At 43.8% G+C, this 18,209-nt stretch overlaps 1 protein-coding gene across 1 annotated transcript in view; it reads right to left on the reverse strand.

Moving 5' to 3' along the window:
* TECRL (trans-2,3-enoyl-CoA reductase like) overlaps positions 1-18,209 on the reverse strand; it is a 119,574-nt gene that overhangs the window by 89,444 nt on the left and 11,921 nt on the right. The window contains exon 2 of the mRNA XM_045019225.1: positions 2,865-2,916. Within this exon, the coding sequence (XP_044875160.1) occupies positions 2,865-2,916 (52 nt within the window). The remainder of the gene's footprint in view (positions 1-2,864; positions 2,917-18,209) is intronic.

Below are 18,209 nucleotides of genomic sequence, written 5' to 3' on the forward strand. Positions count from 1 at the left end.
AAACATTCCAACTTGATCTTAGTTAAACTGGTGTACCCCATTTAGCATTAATGTCTGAACAATATAAACCAAGTTTAAGTCAATTTAAGAGTCTGTACAGGAATTTGCACCAGTTTAAGTGAATTTATTTTAAAAAAATCACATCTTTAATTGAACAGATACAACCCCCAGCTGTCCACAACATTCTTCACAAGAACATTAACAGTTTTCAAGCCATTCCTGTTCTGAATTTCTCAAAGCTTTACAGAGACAAAGAAATAATTTAAGAGCAGTCACAATAAAGGATGTTTAAAGTAATCAACTGCAAGTGTTCACAATCAAATTCAGCCCTGAGATTCAGAGATTAAGCCCAGAAGGGACCATTAGATCTAATCTGATCTTCTGCATAGAACTTCACCCAGTTACTCCTGTGCTGAGCCCAGTAACTTGTGTTTGGCAAAAACATCTCTTCCAGAGCAGAACCCAGTCTCCATTTGAAAAGATCAAACAATGGAAAAAATCAGCCCCTTTTCTTGCTAGTTTGTTCTAATGGTTAATCCCATTCCCTGTTAAAAAGAATTGTGCCCCATTTCTAGTTTGAATTTTTCTGTCTGAGTTCCCGCCAGTGGTTCTTGCATTGCCTTTCTCCCCTAGAGTGAAGAGCCTTTTAATACCAGGTATTTTCTCCTCATGTTGAGCTCTTATTCTAGAGAATGGGAATTGCAAAGAGATATCTGAAGCATGACTGCAATCCTATGGGACCACCTCTGCTTCCATTAGTTCATCTTGAGGAGTACCTTACTCTCACAGAGCTCAGAGAGTCGGGATGGAGGAAGGCACTATCATAAGGGTGGCAGAATCAGGACCTATTTACTTCAACATTGTGATTATCTGGAGACACAATTCAGAATTAAAAAAAGACATTGCTGTATATTTGCTTGTGGCAACCCTATTTGAAAAAGGACATATGGCAGTAAGCACCTGTGGATTGAGCATTATTCTATACACTATAGTGATATTTGCTTTGTCACCATTGTACATCATGATAACAATGGGTCATATCCTTTAATCAAAGTCCATGGAACTCAGTAGAAAGAGTCCCATTTACTTCAGTGGGCTTTGGGACAGGCTCTGAAGGTACCATTCAATGTAAAAGTTGCTGAAGTGGCATCACTCTGTTTTCTCACATCAAGAGCATAGATTAAATGGCATCACAAGCACACATGGCATTTATTTGATGGGTCATAGTCCAGTCAGACTGGCATAGCCAGCTTCAGAAAGACCATGTCAATGTAGAAGATGCTTATATACACAAACAGTGATAAGCATCAGGATATTATCTGAGTGAGGATCTTCAGGCTGCAAATAAGAGGCCTGCTACAGAGAAATACACTTACTAGTTTTCTTTCCAGTTGTTTTCAAATGCACCATCTCCCAAATTTGGCCCATCAGCTGAACAGAGGAAGAGAAGCCATGTTGCGTCATTGCCTCTACAGTCAGCAATTGCAGTAGGAAGATAATTAGGTGCCAAATATTTCCTTTGTTTTATCTTTGGAAGACATACACAGAACCTCAAATCACTTCTTCTGGGAAATAGTTAACGCTCATGCTGCAGAAGTGAGCCAGGGACAGCATCATATACCACAGAGGAAGAACCATGCAAACCACAGTTCCTTTCACACCCATCAGGATTCTCCACAGATATTTTAGACAAAGCTTTGGAGTCTAGGTGCATTCCCAGCTCCTACTCCCAGGTTTTCATCACCACTCATTTTTAGAGGTGCATGTGGAGGGGGACGGAATGTAGATTCAAGTAAGCGTGTTCTTACTTGAATCTACATCAGCTCTATAATGTACAAATAAACAAGATCCATTGCTTTATACTCAACTATGTGAAAAAGACCAAAAGAAGAACAACCCTAGAAGAGGGGAAGGATTGTCCGATGCTAAAGGAATTAGGAAAGAGGGTGTAATTCTGGATTGTAACAGATTTACAGTGTGACCCTGAGCAAATCACATGACCTCTGTGCCTCGCTTCATCTGTAAAATGGAGACAATACTACTAGAGCTGGCCAGAAAGCAAGAATTCCATTTCATGAAAGATTGAGGTTTTGATATTTGGTTTTGTTGAGCATCAGGATGAAACTAGGGCCTTTTAATTTCTGCACGAACCAGAGAGAGCACCACATACACGACCCACCCCAAATAGCCAATAGCCTCGTAGTTTGAGCACTCATGCAGGATGTGGAAGAGGCAGGTTAAGTCCCTGCTCTGAATAGGGACTTAGGTGCCACTCTCCTACCTCCCAAATGAATGCCCCGACCACTTGGCCATCAACTATTTGGGAGGTGGGTGGCAGCTCCCTGCCCATCCCTGGTTTTGACCAGAAATTGCATCTTGGAATTGAAGCCTTCCCAACAAAGGGTTAATCAAAACCAATATTTGTCTGCAAAACTTTTCCATTTTGGCAAGTTGGCATTGTGATGGAGGAGACATTTCAGCAAAAGATTCCCAACTCACTCTAAACACGACCTCCTTCACCTTGAAGAATGGAGTCTAGATAGGCAAGACAGTCAGTGACTATGTGTGGTACAACACCCAACGTACTGCAGGGCCCAATCTCTGTGGTGGCCTTTAGTTGCTACTATAATATCAAGACCTGAAAAGTCTTCCCCCTTTTTAGGGAGTCAGCTGTATTTTATATTACCTTCCTACAGGTCTGGGAGGCCATAGCACTCCCACGGTGTCACTGTTACTCCAAAACAGCTGTCAGGCCAATTTAAGCCCTGGGGTGAAGTGTCATGAAAGTTAAGTTGACAAACTTTTCCAAGCATTAAGTCCCCACCCCCCAAGGATGCTTCCAGACGGATGTACAGAGTACTTACATGCTTTGTGAAATTTATGTTTTACATCAAGGAGGGTGGATGATGGAGGGACCTGAAAGAGAAACAGACAGGAGCAGATTAGTTTTTACTCCTCTTCCAGTCTAGGGATGGGAATGTATAGACATTCATTTCACAAGTGGCCACTTCAGTTTGCCTACAGCTTCTTCAGGGAATGTCCATGCAAAGCAGAGACTGTGGAGGATACGTGAATACTCTCAGTCCAGCTCTTGGTAGGAGAACACCACCCACCCTACCTTGGTCATCTAAGCAGAGACACAAAGAACAGAGAATCCTTAGCTGGTGCAAGTTGTCGATGTTCCAGTAGAATATTGCTTCCCTGAGAACAGCCTACATTACTTTTGTTGTCAATAGGGCATTACCACAAGCCTCCTTTCCAGGGCCATTCTGGCTCTGGCTGAGATGGCTCTACATGCATGTGAAACAGTAAGAGTACAGAACTGTTGCTCTTCAAGGTCTCAGAAGATACAGTGGCTAGGGTGGGATCATCTTAGTTTGGGCTGTAGAAGGGAGTCTTGTGTGGTGATTCCAGTAAGTTAAAAATGGGTAATTTAAATTACGATGGTGGAAGTTATGGAAAGTTATGGAAAGCCTGAAGTATGTATGCAGAAGGCCGCATTTTCCTACATGGGGCTTATAAAGAATAGGTAATAATTGGAGATATACCAATCTCCTAGAACTGGAAGGGACCTCGAAAGGTCATTGAGTCCAGCCCCCTGCCTTCACTAGCAGGACCAATTTTTGCCCCAGATCCCTAAGTGGCCTCCTCAAGGATTGAACTCACAACCCTGGGTTTAGCAGGCCAATCCTCAAACCACTGAGCTATCCCTCCCCCCATGGGAATTCTGTAAGAGAGGAAGGATGGTCCAGTGGTTAGCGTGTCAGCCTGTCACGCCAGTGACCCACATGCCATTCTCTGCTCTGCCACAACAGCTGTGGAAACCATCACCAAGATGTTTGTCTTCAAAATGAGGAAAGTGCTATTTGTCTAACTCCTAGGGGTGTTTGGTGCTCAGAGACCATGGGAATGGGGCCAGTTAAGTATCTTAGGCTTCCTTTCTTGCCAACTTTGAAGAGAGTGGGGGGAAATATTCATCCAAGGAAATAAGAGGATCAAGAACCAACAGCTATAGCTCAGTACAGAAACCAAATTAATTCATCCTTTGTATAAGTGATAAATCAACATTTCTAAAATCAGTAAAATATAGAATAGACAGTCAACTAAATCTGGATTTTGACAGACCAGAGCAATGTAACCATATGTTCCAGGTGAACAATAAATAGTTCCCATTAAAGGAATTAATCAGTGGTGGTCAGACTTACTTGATTGCCCTCCCCTTTCTTTTTATCTGTAGTTGATTACATCCCCACCTCCCACAAGGACATATCTCACCACCCAGCTCTGAAGGCAGAGCGGAGAGCGGCAGCTGGTGGCCTGGCACCCAGCTCTGAAGGCAATGACACGCCAGCAGCAGCACATAAGTAAGGGTGGCAATGTGAAAAGTGATATTCATCAGTATCACTTTTCACAGCAGACTTCGCAGCCCATGGCCATCCTTACTTCTGGGCTGCTGCTGCTGCTACGATAGGGCTGAGAGCTGGAGCCCCACTGCTTCCAGGTGAGGGATTGGGGAGAGGGGAGTCGGGTGGAAGGAGTGCCTGAGCTACGGGGCTCCAGCTGTCCTTTTTCTTCGCACATCCCGGGTGTGCAGAGCCCTCCTGTACGAGCCCTAGCCACCCAGGTCTGATAGCCAGAGCTCTTATATGTATGTATGAGAGCCCAATGGAGACACAAGCTGTGCTTTCTTTTTTACATAAATTAAAACAGCTCGTGCCTCCCTTGGGAGGCCCAGCCCATAGTTTGAGAACTGCTGGTTTAAATAATTAAAGTTCAGGTTCCCCCTGCCCCCCCCTTTGACCTCCATTTGTGTGAAGCTCCAGTTTAGCTTCCCTCAGCCAAAGTCCAGTTTCTGTTGAAATTGTTGAGAGTTAATCTGTAGTCAGGGCTGTAACGCCACTGAATTCACAGGGTGAAGTCCCTGAAGTCAATGGCAAAACACCCTCTTGACTTCAGTGGGGCCAGAATTTCACCCAATGAAATTACACCAGGTACGTGAGAGGAAGGTCTGGTCCTGAATTCTTGGGTATTGTTTTGGAGTTCTAGCACCAGCATTATCTTACCCTGTGGGTACAAATGATAAAAGAAAACATTTTATCTGTATCTGGTGTGTACAGAAGCCATTACATAACAGTACCAACAGAACCTTTATAGGACACCATGTCATCCTATAATGTATCCACACACACACACGACAGAAATGCTTCAAAGAGCTTTCAGAATTGGTCCGGTTCCAGTAGCCCTCTGCCTTTTTATATAAGGCCAGAATCCCTTTGTTACATGAGTGCACCTGCAGAGATCTTGAAAGGAGAGGGAAGGTTGGACTATTTTTAGAAATATCTAAAAATTACCAAAAATACCTTTCCCCACACAATGTTTTATGATCTGGAAGCTTGGAATTTCCCAGGGTTAGAAATATACTTCTGTATATCCAGAAGTAAGGGTCTGAAACACAGGGAGCCAGACTAAACTCTGGACATTTCATTTTCTGGCCCCAGAGACATGACCCAGATCAAGATTCTAAAGGTTTATACCCCTGTCATAAGACGAGGGCATTACTGCTCATGGTTTGGTCCTACACCGGAAAGGGAGGAGTCCTGACTTTCTAAATGTTTACAGGCACTAATTACTTGTGTTAGGCCTGGTCTACATTGCTGGGGGGGAGGAGATCGATCTAAGCTATGCAACTTCAGCTACGTGAATAACGTAGCTGAAGTTGACGTATTTAGATCGACTTACTGTGAAGACACCACAGTGAGTCGACTGCTGCTGCTCCCCCATCGACTCTGCCTGCACTTCTCACAGCAGTGGAGTACAGGAGTCAACAGGAGAGCACTCGGGGATCGATTTATCGCATCTAGACTATATGTGATAAATCGACCCCTGCTGGATCGATCGCTGCCCGCTGATCCGGTGGGTAGTATAGACATACCCTTAATGTCTGCAGCCTCACCCAAGAGCAGAGCCTTATTGGGGACAAGTGCTGAAAAGAAAAAAAGCCCACACAGATTATTGCTGCCTCAAAGAGCCTATGATCAAACTGGGCAAAGGGAAACAAAGGCACAGAGATCAGCAGCATAGCCAGGAATGGAAGCCTCCTGACTCCCAGTCAAGAGAGCACTTCATCCACATGACCATGCTGCCTCCCCTCATTCAACAAAAAAAACGCTCCTGTTTTGAGCCACGATTAGTCAGGAGGTATGCACCTCAATGCTACCATTTGTCCAGGAGTGAATGTTGGCTCCCTCGTACCTCAGAGCAGTGCAGTTTTGTGGGAGACCTGCCAAAGTTGGGAAGAAATGAGGAAACATTTCTGACAGGTTGAGGTTTTTCAATGCCATCCCTAAGCATAAGGGTTGATGCCTGTAGCCTGAGGTGCTAAACACTTCCCTTTATAAGCCCCTTCTTTCAATTACTTGTGACTTTGCCAAACCTTAGCTCTTTGGGCTGAAGTCAGTGGACGTTCCACTGATGTGTCCCAGGGAAAGAATTGAGTCACTAACTGTTGTAGCCTTACTCTAGATAGGGCTCGGAAGAAAATGGTTTCCCCATCCCATGAAAGTTTGATAGTCCAAGTAGTTTCCTGTTTCACACTGGGACGGGACAAAGACTTTCCAGAGTTTTTCATAACATACCCCACCCTCTGCAGAAAGAGAGTTCAACCTCCAACTAGATGAATCAGGCAGAGCTGGGACCAGAACCTGGGTCTTTTGCATTGCAGGTGAGTGTTTTAAGAAATGAGCAATTTTTAGGTGGTTTGACCAGAAATTGGAGCCTGAAAAAAACTTCCCAACAAGAATTTAACCAAAAACCACCCTTTCCTGTGAAAAGTTTCAGTTTTCATTAGTCAGCATTTTCCACCCAAAAACATTTAGTCAGAAGCTCTCACGGACCAGCTCTGAAGTTTTTAAAGAAGAGTGATGGACTCAGGGCTGGGGTCTGTATTTAGAGATACCTATTGAACCTGAGGTTATAGTGTGTATTTCCAAGCAACTATGGGCTTGTACATGCTACCACTTACATCACTCAAGGGTGTGAATAAGCCACCCCCTGGAGCCATGTAAATCACTGACCTAAATGCTGGTGTGGACAGTGCTATGCCAATGGGAGAGCTTCTCCCCGCAAGATAGCTACCACCTCTCATGGAACTGGATTTTTTATGCCAACAGGAGAGCTCTCTTCACTAGATGTGCTACAGCTGCATCAGAGTATCATAGAATATCAGGGTTGGAAGGGACCTCAGGAGGTCATCTAGTCCAACCCCCTGCTCAAAGCAGGACTGATCCCCAGACAGATTTTTGCACCAGATCCCTAAATGGCCCCCTCAGGGATTGAACTCACAACCCAGGACTTAGCAGGCCAGTGCTCAAGCCACTGAGCTATCCCCCCCATCTTAGCGTAGACTAGCCTAGCCCTATGACCATTATGCTCATTGCTTAAGGAGGACAGGCTATTAATAGATCTGGAGTCAGACTCATCTTGTTTTTATACCTGGGAGAGCCTGGAGCATTGATGAGGCTAGAAGGCAGAAAGATTTGTTTTGTGGGTCAGTTGACTACCAGCCAATGATTTCTCCGTACTATGCAGAATAGAAGGAGAAAAGGCATCTTCAGGATGATATGGGACATTTAGGAGTCAAAGTGTCTCTTTATCTTGCAGAGGTAAGGATGACACATTCTATAGAAGGATTAAATACAATTTTTGTGACTCACTGCCTTAAAAAAAGACTTAATAAAGCAACCAGTGAAGTTATGGATTGCAATATTGATCAGCCTGCAGACGATGCTGAGACATCTTACAAATCAGAATGTCCTCTGCATGCTCCATTAATTACCTTTTGTTCCTTTCTTTGTTCAATGGAACTTGAAATGGAATCGTAAGGTTGGAACACCACACCACCTTGTCACCCACTGTACCTAATTGAATAAAAACATTTTGAAATATGCTGTGACAATTATAATTTCTTCTCCCCTTTTATTCCCTTTAAATTATTCTGGGAAGGGTGATAATCCTGCTTTTACTCCAATTCATGCTGGTTAAATATGCAAAGGTCAAAACACAGTCTTGGTCTATTTAAAAAAGAAATGCCTTTAATTTCCAGCCACGAAAAGAGCCATCTTGCTACCTACCCTTAGATCCATGCAAAGATCATTTTCCTGCCTCATTACTCCAACCACATCACTCAACCCTTTGCACACTTCCATTGTACGATTGACGATTTAGCCATTCTTGAGTTGTTCTCCCATATTCTTTGGGAGAAGGAAGGATGTTTAAATTACATAATTGGAAAATGTACTGTATATCCTTGCATAACTCAATAGCTAATATGTTGATGTTTAGGGGATTTAGGCATGTGCTCAAAGTTAAGCAGATGGGGCTTTCCTGGATAGGGGCCTATGTGTAGAAAGGTGCAGCCTGAGAGAGAAATATTTTACAAACAAAAGCATAAAATCCAGGCCCTTCTGATGGGCAGCTAGCATCTGTTTCTGATGAACCCTCACTGGCTGCCTGGGCTGTTTCCTACCTTGGTTTTCTCACAGGCATCTTCCATGGTTCTGTGCTCTCCAGTTCTCTCCCTAGAGTTTCATCTCTCCATGCAGCTTTTCCCAGTTTGTTGCTGAGGAGTTTTCCTCAGGATCTCTCTTAGACTTTCTGACAGCCCTCTGGAACCCCTGCTGGACTCCAGGGCTAATCCCTACAACAGCTGTCCTCTTCCACTCCTCCCTAGTCCTTCCTTTATAGGGAGCCACCCAGTTTGGTTCTCCCCAGCTGGGACTAATCCTTGATTACTGCCTCCCTTCCAGGTGCCACAGAAAGGGCTAATTGGGCTCTGATTCCTCTTAACCCTATCCTCATCAGTATGCGCTTTATACACCACATCACAGCGAGGTTATAGTGGAAAGTGTTTTGCAACCTCACCTGTCACTATGAGAAACCACAATGGTCTCGCATATCAGGTGTCACCTCCAGGAAGGAAGATGGTCCAGTAGGCTTGTAGGTGGGTAAACTGGGTTTAGCTCCATGCTGTATCCTGGGGTGTTCATGTGTCCATCAGAGCACAAGGCACTGGACAGAGGTCTGCTTCATTTAATGTCTCCGTTTCCCCCTCTGCCTCTGCATTACATAACAGGACCCTCTTAAAGGTACAGTATCTCAGACTTCCTCAATGACATGAGGCAATTCACCTGAGGTGGAATCCTCAGAAGAAGTTAGAAGTCTAGCTCCTTTTGAGCATCCCACCCTTAGTCTCTGTGCCTCAGGGATGCATCTGTACAATGGGGCCAATAGCCAGGGCCAGCTCCAGGCACCAGCAAAGGAAGCAGGTGCTTGGGGCGGCCAATGGAAAGGGGCAGCATGTCCAGGTCTTTGGTGGCAATTCGGCGGCGGGTCCCTCACTCCCTCTGGACCCGCCGCCGAATTGCCACCGAGGAATGAAGCGGCGCAGTAGAACTGCCACCGAAGTGCCACCAATCGTGGCTTTTTTTTTAACTTTTATTTTTTTTTGGCTTCGCCGCTTGGGGTGGCAAAATAGCTGGAGACGGCCCTGCTAATAATGCTTCCCTGCTTCACAGGGGTGCTTTGAAGAGAAACACATTGAAGAGTGTTAGGGGATCACTTATTACAGTAAGGTGTTGCCTAGAGGACAGCATGTTAGACTAAGACTCTAGAGACCTCGGGTCAATTCCCAGATCTAGCACTGAGGGACCTTAGGCATGTTACTTCACCTTCCCTGTGCCTCATTTTCCCCTTCTGTAAAATGGGGGTAATGATACCAAACACCTTTGTAAAGTGCTTTGAGATCTATGGATGGAAAGAGGTGGGGTGTTATTATAGAAGTACTTTAGACAGAGAGGAGATCACAAATGCTACCTGTCCCTTTCTCATAGCATCTTTCACATTTATAGGTTGAAAAAAGATAATAAGTCCACTGATGGATGCAACACAATTATGTAGTTTCTAGTGCTGAAGGATTATTTTCAGTGGCTAAGGTTAAAAAGAATGTCAATAAGAATTTGAGTTATAGAATTTGAACAAATAAATGATGTTCCTATTCATTATTATAGTTGAATTTTAATTAGTTTTTTACGTTTGTGGAAAACCAGTATTGTTGAACTATGCACCTCCTCTATGTACTAATTTTCAATGACTATTGAAATTCTGAAATTCCACCATTTGAATTGTTTGTTATATTCAAGGTGTACAAACAGAGAAGTTGGATAAATTAAAAGAAATACTCACTGAACGGTGGAAATATAAAGACTTTATTTCTTAGAATCCAGGACCTTAACACACATAAACCAAAAACAGAGAGACACGAAGCAGGCTGCTCCCTTCGACAGAAAGCCAAAACTCACCCAACCTTGCTTTAGGCTGGCTTTTTGCAGACTGACTCTGATCACACCCCACACACTTCCCTCAGAACTCCCTAGCCTGCAAGAAGGACCAGGAAACCCTTTACGATTTAAAGTAGTGGCTTGAAAATTGTGTACAAATTACAATACATCACACTATTCATTAACATTAGACAGCCAGAGCCTTAGTTAGCGCAAATCTGCTCAAGTAGAGTTATGTCAGCTTACACCAGCAGAGGATCCGGCCTAGAAAGTAGATAAATAACTGTCACAGGGTCACTCACGACACTGGCGCCTTCTGCTGGGCGTTTTGGGAATTAGCTCAGTCCCAGCAGGTGCATCCTCAAGTGGTGGTGGCTCTCCCATCTTTGCCTCCAGACCCATTGCGACTCCTTCCTCTTGGTGTCTGCTTCGTGGCACAGCCCCTTGGCCGTCTCACCATCTGGTACCCCCCCTTTCTGGGGGACTCCTCCAACAAGACCCCAGCCACTCTTCACAGCAGCTTGGCAGTCCACAACCAGGCCGCTCCTTCAGCAGGTAGTGGCGGGGGGGCAGCCCAGGGACCCTGCAAATAGCAGCTTCCTGCTGCCTCTTCCTTCCAGCTCACTGTCTCTACTTCCTCAGAGCCTCATTTCCTTCAGCTCCTGTCCCTGGCTCCAGCTCCTTTGCCCTATTCCCAGGGCCTGTAATTCCTGGCAGCCCACCAGGAGCCCCCTAAAAAAACCAGCATTCTCCCTAGGGCTCCGTGCAGCGGACTAACTTGCTCTGGTCTGCAGCTTCCTTTTATATGGGCCGGCTTGGCCCTGATTGGCTAGTCCAGTCACCGCCCTAATTGTCTGCAGCTGCCGCCCTAATTGGCTGTTTCCATTGCAGCCACTCCTTTGGCTGCCTGCTGCTCAGCCTCCCTAGGCTGGTTTTATCCCTCCTAGGGTCAGTCCTATTGGGTTCCGGGAAGTGGGCGGGCGCCCCACCCCAATAACTACTGGGAATGCCATTTATTTGTTAAAATGAAGCATGCAACAAGTATCTCTTCATTACTGCTTTCATATACAGCCCTTGCCTAGGGCACATGCCGTGCTATCAGCAGGAATTGATGGAAAACCAGTGCAAAGAAAGAGCCTTTCTAATTCATCTTTATTTTTTTTGCCTTTGACTTAGCTTTAGCTGATTTGTTCTTCTTTGTGCTCATTTTCAGAGTATTAAAAAAGATGTTGCACTGTCCATATCCTCCCTACATACTCTCCAGCTATGACCCCATTTGAGCTTGAGCCATGGATGAGTATGATGATAATCACTTCCAAACACTATATTATTCACCAGAGTCCCATGCTTATGGGAGATGAGTGGTTACATGTAAAAAAGTATCTTCAGCAACTGCCAGTGATTAAAGCTTCTAGCATGGAATTTGACACCTTACCCATGGAGTGGTGTCAAATCAGGGAGGGATTTGGGGGGAGAAATAAGTCAGTGGTTTGAGCATTGGCCTGCTAAATCCACAGTTGTGAGTTCAATCCTTGAGGGGGCCACTCAGGGATCTGGGGCAAAGAATCAGTACTTGGTCCTGCTAGTGAAGGCAGGGGGCTAGACTTGATGTCCTTTCAGGGTCCCTTCCAGTTCTATGAGATAGGTATATCTCCATATATTACACTGCTCTACAGCCAAAATGCTTCTGAAATAAATGTAGTCAAACGTTACTAATTCTGGGTCACTGAGAATGAAAATGATGCTTAAAATTGTTGATTGGCTCTAGTTTTCAAGTTATGCTATTGGGTCAGTATATACAACCCTTGACTTGGGAATGGCGGAGGATAAGTGAGTTATAAAGGGAAGGGATCTCAATTTAAACCAGAAATGACTGTATCTATGAATAAATCTATGACTGGGTTTGGACAGTACTTGCTTTTTAGGCAAAACAATGAATGATGCAATCTGAAGCTGGTATTGCGTCATACATGATATGAATTGCATCATGTTATTCCTAGAAGTCATGGATGATGCAATCATAACGAAGCTTACATCACTCTGCTGAACAAATTGCCCTATATCAGCTCTAGAAATCATACAGTGTCGTGCTCTCTTATTTATCAGTGTTTGATTTTGCAAAGAGACACATTTCTGTTTAGCCAAAGTGTGATGCCTCGTACTTGTGTGAACAGTGCAGATAACTTCTGCTATGTTTGTGGTGAAGTGACTTTTGCATCACAAAAGCGCAGTATAACCACTATGGTTAAGAAAGTCTATCACCTTTATTTGCAAAATTGGAGATCAGGACAAGAGGTGGGCCCCACACATATGCTGCAACACTTGTGCAACAAATCTTCACCAGTGGTTGAACAGGAAAAGGAAATCTATGCCTTTTGCAGTGCCAATGATTTGGAGAGAGCCAACAGATCATACCAGCAATTGTTACTTCTGCATGGTGCCTCCAGTTGGGAAAGGTGTGTCAAAGAAGAAAAAGTGGACTGTGCATTATCCAAACATTCCATCAGCTATCCGCCCAGTACCCCACGGAGAAGGACTGCCGGTTCCTGATGCACCAGAATCATTCTTACTTGAGTCAGACGAGGAAGAGGAAGAGGATGAAACTTCTGGTCCTGAACCATCAATGTCACAGGACCCACATTTTCTCCCATCCTCCTTCTCTGAACCACACCTCATAACACAAGGTGAACTGAATGACCTTGTCAGGGATTTGGAACTACCCAAGAGTAAGGCAGAGCTGTTGGGCTCCAGACTACAGCAGTGGAATCTCCTGGCAGGTGATGTTAGGGTTTCCATGTTCCGTGACCGTCAAAAGGATCTTGTCCCATTCTTCTTCATGGAAGGTGATCTTGTAGCCTGCAACAACATCGATGGTGCGATGGCAGCCCTCAACATCGTTCACGATCCAGATGAGTGGAGACTGTTCATTGATTCATCGAAGACGAGTCTTAAAGCTGTTTTACTGCATAATGGCAATGTTTTGCCATCAATTCCAGTTGGTCATGCAGTCCATATGAAGGAAACCTATGACAACATGAAACAACTTTTGAGGTGCATAAACTATGACCAACATCCGTGGCAGCTTTGTGGCAATTTGAAGGTTGTTGCTCTCTTGCTTGGTCTGCAGACTGGACACACAAAGTACTGCTGTTTTCTCTGCGAATGGGATAGTCGTGCAAGAGATTCCCACTACATCAAGAAAGATTGGCCACTCCGACAGTCATTGGAGCCTGGGAGGAAAAGTGTTCAGCATCCACCACTTGTTGAATCAAGGAAGATTTTGTTACCACCCTTACACATCAAGGTGGGTCTGATGAAGAACTTTGTCAAGGCCATTGACAAAACACAAGCAGCTTTCAAGTACCTCCGTGGAAAATGTCCAAGGTTAAGTGAAGCTAAGATAAAGGAAGGTGTCTTTGTTAGTCCTCAGATTCGTGAACTTCTTTGAGAAACAGTAGCCAATCAGTTGTTTTAATTGTCATATTTGAATTCAGCACATCAAAATACATAATAAATAGCACATTTTATTTCTGAAGCAGACAACTTCTCAAAAATTGTAGACCAGTGTTATTATTATTGCTGTGGAAGTTATACACTAAGGCCCAGATACATTCAGGTATGGAAATCCATGGAAGTTAGGAGCCTAAATACCCTAAAGTGAGATCTGGATCCAGACTTTCCCAGAATTCACAGATGTTCAGAACTATGGTTTTAGGTCAAGCCCATTATCACCTACATGGGTATTGTTTGACCACAATTAGTAATTTACTACCGATAATTGTGTGCTCAGATTGGCTTTGACATATAAAATAATCGGAATGACAGACTTTGTGGTTCTGAATTAATTTCACTTGCAGACAGCATACAAAAATATCAAGAATAGAAGGTCCAAATTCTCTGCTAGTGCAAATCATCACAGATGTATTGACTTCTGCAGAGCTGTGCCGATTGACAGCATTACAGTATTTAGTCCCAGAGGTATACTAGACTGATATCACAGTAGTAGCTATATTTAGCTACTATATTCGGTAACAGTTTCCACAGGTGCTCTAAACAAAGGGTGGTTGTCATCCTGGAGAACTTCAAATCAATCAAATCCATATGTGACAAATGTGGTGGAAGTAGTGCACAACTATTAATAATGTTTTAGGAAATTTCAACTTTCCTTTACAGTTACAGAATCCCTTTGCACCTGGAGGCTGAGAATACTTGAATACTATGGGGCAGTCATTATTTTCTACCTTCCCAGTGTCATCTTGGCACTTCAAATAGTCTCTCTTTGCTAGGAAATTGCTGAAAGCAAAGGACAGATAATGCAGGAAAATACTTAAGGCACTGGGGTGGGATAAGGTAAAATGGAAAGAGAAAGAAGTCTGTTAACGTTTAAAAAGCTTTCAATCCATTCCTGACTTTACTATGCTCATTTCTGAGCAAACCTCACCAGCCTTGCTATGCAGCATCACTTCATAGCATCGTACAGAAAGGACACTACTAAGGTTAAGTTCACATTGCAGGCTCAGAAGGAAGGTCTTGTGGTTAAGAGGATTCAGGAGATCTGTGTTTAGTACCCTGCTCTGACACAGGTTTACTGTGTGACATTGGACAAGTCACCTAATCTCTCTGTGTCTCATTTCCCCATCTGTAAAATAGGGATAATAATCCTGTTCTTCTCTTATTTTGTCTATTTAATCCGTAAAATCTTCAGTAGGTTAGGAGTTTGTTACAGGAGTGGGTGGGTGAGATTCTGTGGCCTGCATTATGCAGGAGTTCAGACTAGATGATCATAATGGTCCCTTCTGACCTTAAAGTCTGTGAGTCTAGGAGTAGAGCTGGGAGAAATTTTTCAGACAAAATTTGTTTTGGTTTGGGATTTTTTTGGCCAAAAATGTGGATTCAATTCAACTGAAAAATGTTGTGGATTTGTTTTAAGTTTAGCAAATTGTTTCAGTCAAACTAAAAAATCAAATTCCAGGAAAGCTGACACATTTCGTTTTGACATTTTTTAAATGAAGCATATCAATTTTTCACGCTGAAATAACATTTCATTTAGAAATTATCTTACTTTTATTTTTTTTTAATGTTAAAAATGCCTAAAATTGAAATAAAATTTTTAGCTTCAGGTGGACCAAATAATTTTATTTGACCTGAAATGGATTGTTTTTCAACTTTTTGATGTATTAAATATTCTGGGGGGGGGGGGGAATGGTTGCAAACTTTTTTTGAGGGGGGAGGGGAGAACAGACAGAGAAGTGAAAAATCAATTATTCAACCATCATTGCTCTTCTGGGCCAGGACTGCCTCTAACTATGTGTTCCCTTCACAGATTGCCCCAGCAGGCACTTTGCCTTCTTATGAGTTTGACAGGAAATCCCCTACGGTCCTTGCAGGGAAATAAAAAGAGGCGAAGGAGACAAGAGAGAGCAGGAAACAAAGGAGAAAATGTAACAGGGATTAAAAATCAGCTCTAAGACTGGTGTGGTTAGAAATTCAAATATTTGTTCACAATACCAAAGACTATGAACAGAAGATGTTTGCTGCCTCTCTTTTCAACTCATTTTTTTTTTATTGTGGAAGCACATTAAAAAGGAGAGAATGGTTTTTAAAAGATACTTTTAAAAAAGAATGATTTAAACTTAGAAAGTCATATTATGATTACAGTATTAATATATTCCGGGGCTTATTTATAGTCCATTAGTACATGGCTCAGGTACTTTGTGAAGTACCACAGGCCTCATATTTCAGAAAGTACCTCAAATATGTACCAATAAATCATACCCTGGTACGTTTTAATGCTATAGTAATGCACATATAGGAGGTGATCATACAACCACATTTCCATCATGGGTTCTGCTGATTAACCACTAGACTAATATGGCATCTGAGGCCCCCTATAATATTGCAATGCTAGCAAATAGTCATAACTTGCAATTACCCATAAATATAATGGTTCGATCCTCAGCTTTACACAGCTGAGGCTCTGTCCTAATAAAAATATACTGGGCCATATCCATCCCGGTTGTAACTCCTCTTAATTTCATAGACTTACATCAGGGGGGAAGATGACCCACTGTTCCTAGCCAGGATGATGGCTCTCGTGAACAGCTTGATGAAAAGCCCATTGATGTCAAAGGGATTAATTTGAATCAGGCCCTCAAAATTTGGATTTCATTTTTTTATTTCAGGTCTAAAGAGTCTTCTCTCTAAAGTAGGGAATGAATAAGTAAAAGCCTCATTTAAAAGAGGTTTCTGAACTTTGGAAATTATCATCATTTAAAGCAGGACTCCTCTTTAATGGTTTCTTTAATTCTCGAAATTACCCACTTTACCAACTTTTGCATGCCCCAAGGTTACCAGCTCTCTCCCTAGCAGAAAACCTGATCTCCGCTAAATAAATCAATAGCTTCAGAGGCTGCTCCCAGGTATTCTGTGTCCAAACCCACATCAGAACAAGAGAAATACAAGGGAAGAGCAAGCAAAAAATAATGGATGCAAATCTCCCCTTTGACATGAGGCTATCAGTTACACTATTGACATGTCTATGAGTAGGAAGATGCGAGTCCAATGATTCTGGTGTAATAGAACTTGAGTGTGTTCACCTGCAGGGTATTTTGCAAAGTTCAACTAGTTACCCAGGGTAGGGTTTTCCCCTCCCTACCTAGTGGTTAGAGCAGAAATCAATTTTGAATAAATTAAAAATAATAATACTTAGCTCATAGGTCACCCTTTCCATGAGTAGATCTCAAAGCACTTTACAAAGGAGGTCAGTATCATTAGTTTCCCCATCTGTAAAATGGGGATACTGAGGCAGAGGGAGGTGAAGTGAATTGCCCAGAACCACCCAGCTGCCTAGTGCCTGAGCCAAAAATGGAACCCAGGTTTCCTGAGTCCCAGTCTGGTCCCAGACTCTAGCCACTAGGTCACACTACAAATGTCTGCTTGTAATATGCTTGTAAATGAATTATGATTTCTATTGCGGTAGAACCTAGAGGCCCCAGCCCAGGTCAGTGGCCTATGGTTCTAAATGCCATAGAAACACATTGTAAGAGACAGATCCTGACCCAAAGAGCTTATATTGAAAATAGGGTGTGGGAGGGTTACACACATTCCAGTGAGTTGCCCAAGGCAGGCTAGTAGGTCAGTGGCCAAGCCGAGACTAGAACCCCCGCTATCTGAGCCCTAGGCCAGTGCCATATTTCCTAGAGCAGGGTGTTGAGAAGTTGAAGCAGTTTGTTCCAAATCCTCATTCCAGCACCCACCCTAAGGAGCGAGGCTTGGCCACGGGGTGGTTCCCCAGGGAGTGGCATGGAAGGCAGGCCCCACTAGGCACTGTAGCCAAGAAGCACTCCATCTCCAGGGAAGAGGATCTGCACCCAGCCAGTCCTTGACCTGTCCCCCCGCCCTTTGTTGTGGAGTCCTGCATTGTACATGGCTAAGTGCCAATGCATGGTCTCTCATGGGATTCTGCCCCACCCCCAGCAGAGCAAAAGCACACAGGCTATGCTCTAGGTGGGGGTGGAGTGAGGTGCGTGCTTTCTGCATGCATCTCGGTCGCTGCAAGGCAGGCAGGCTGTTCCCACTGCTGGAGGGCAGGGCGCTGCCACAGGGAAAGGTTGGTGATTCTTTAGTGAGACGTATTGTACATGAACCCAAACCTGGGGAATTAGTGCTGACTTCAGTCAGGCCCAGTGTGTTTCCCAAGGGCTGGCTTGCCATCCCAGGAGAACCCTGTCAGAGGACATGTTACAACTGCAAGAAGAAGAAAAAACAAACACACACTGGGGAGGCACTCGGTAGATTTGATGATTTGCACTGGATGAGAGCCCCTAATTTAGTCCTCCAACAGTCTGTTCACCTGAGTCTTCACCACCCTGGGGC

This window comes from Mauremys mutica, chromosome 5 (assembly GCF_020497125.1).
Source record: "Mauremys mutica isolate MM-2020 ecotype Southern chromosome 5, ASM2049712v1, whole genome shotgun sequence".
NCBI classification, from domain to species: Eukaryota; Metazoa; Chordata; order Testudines; family Geoemydidae; genus Mauremys; species Mauremys mutica.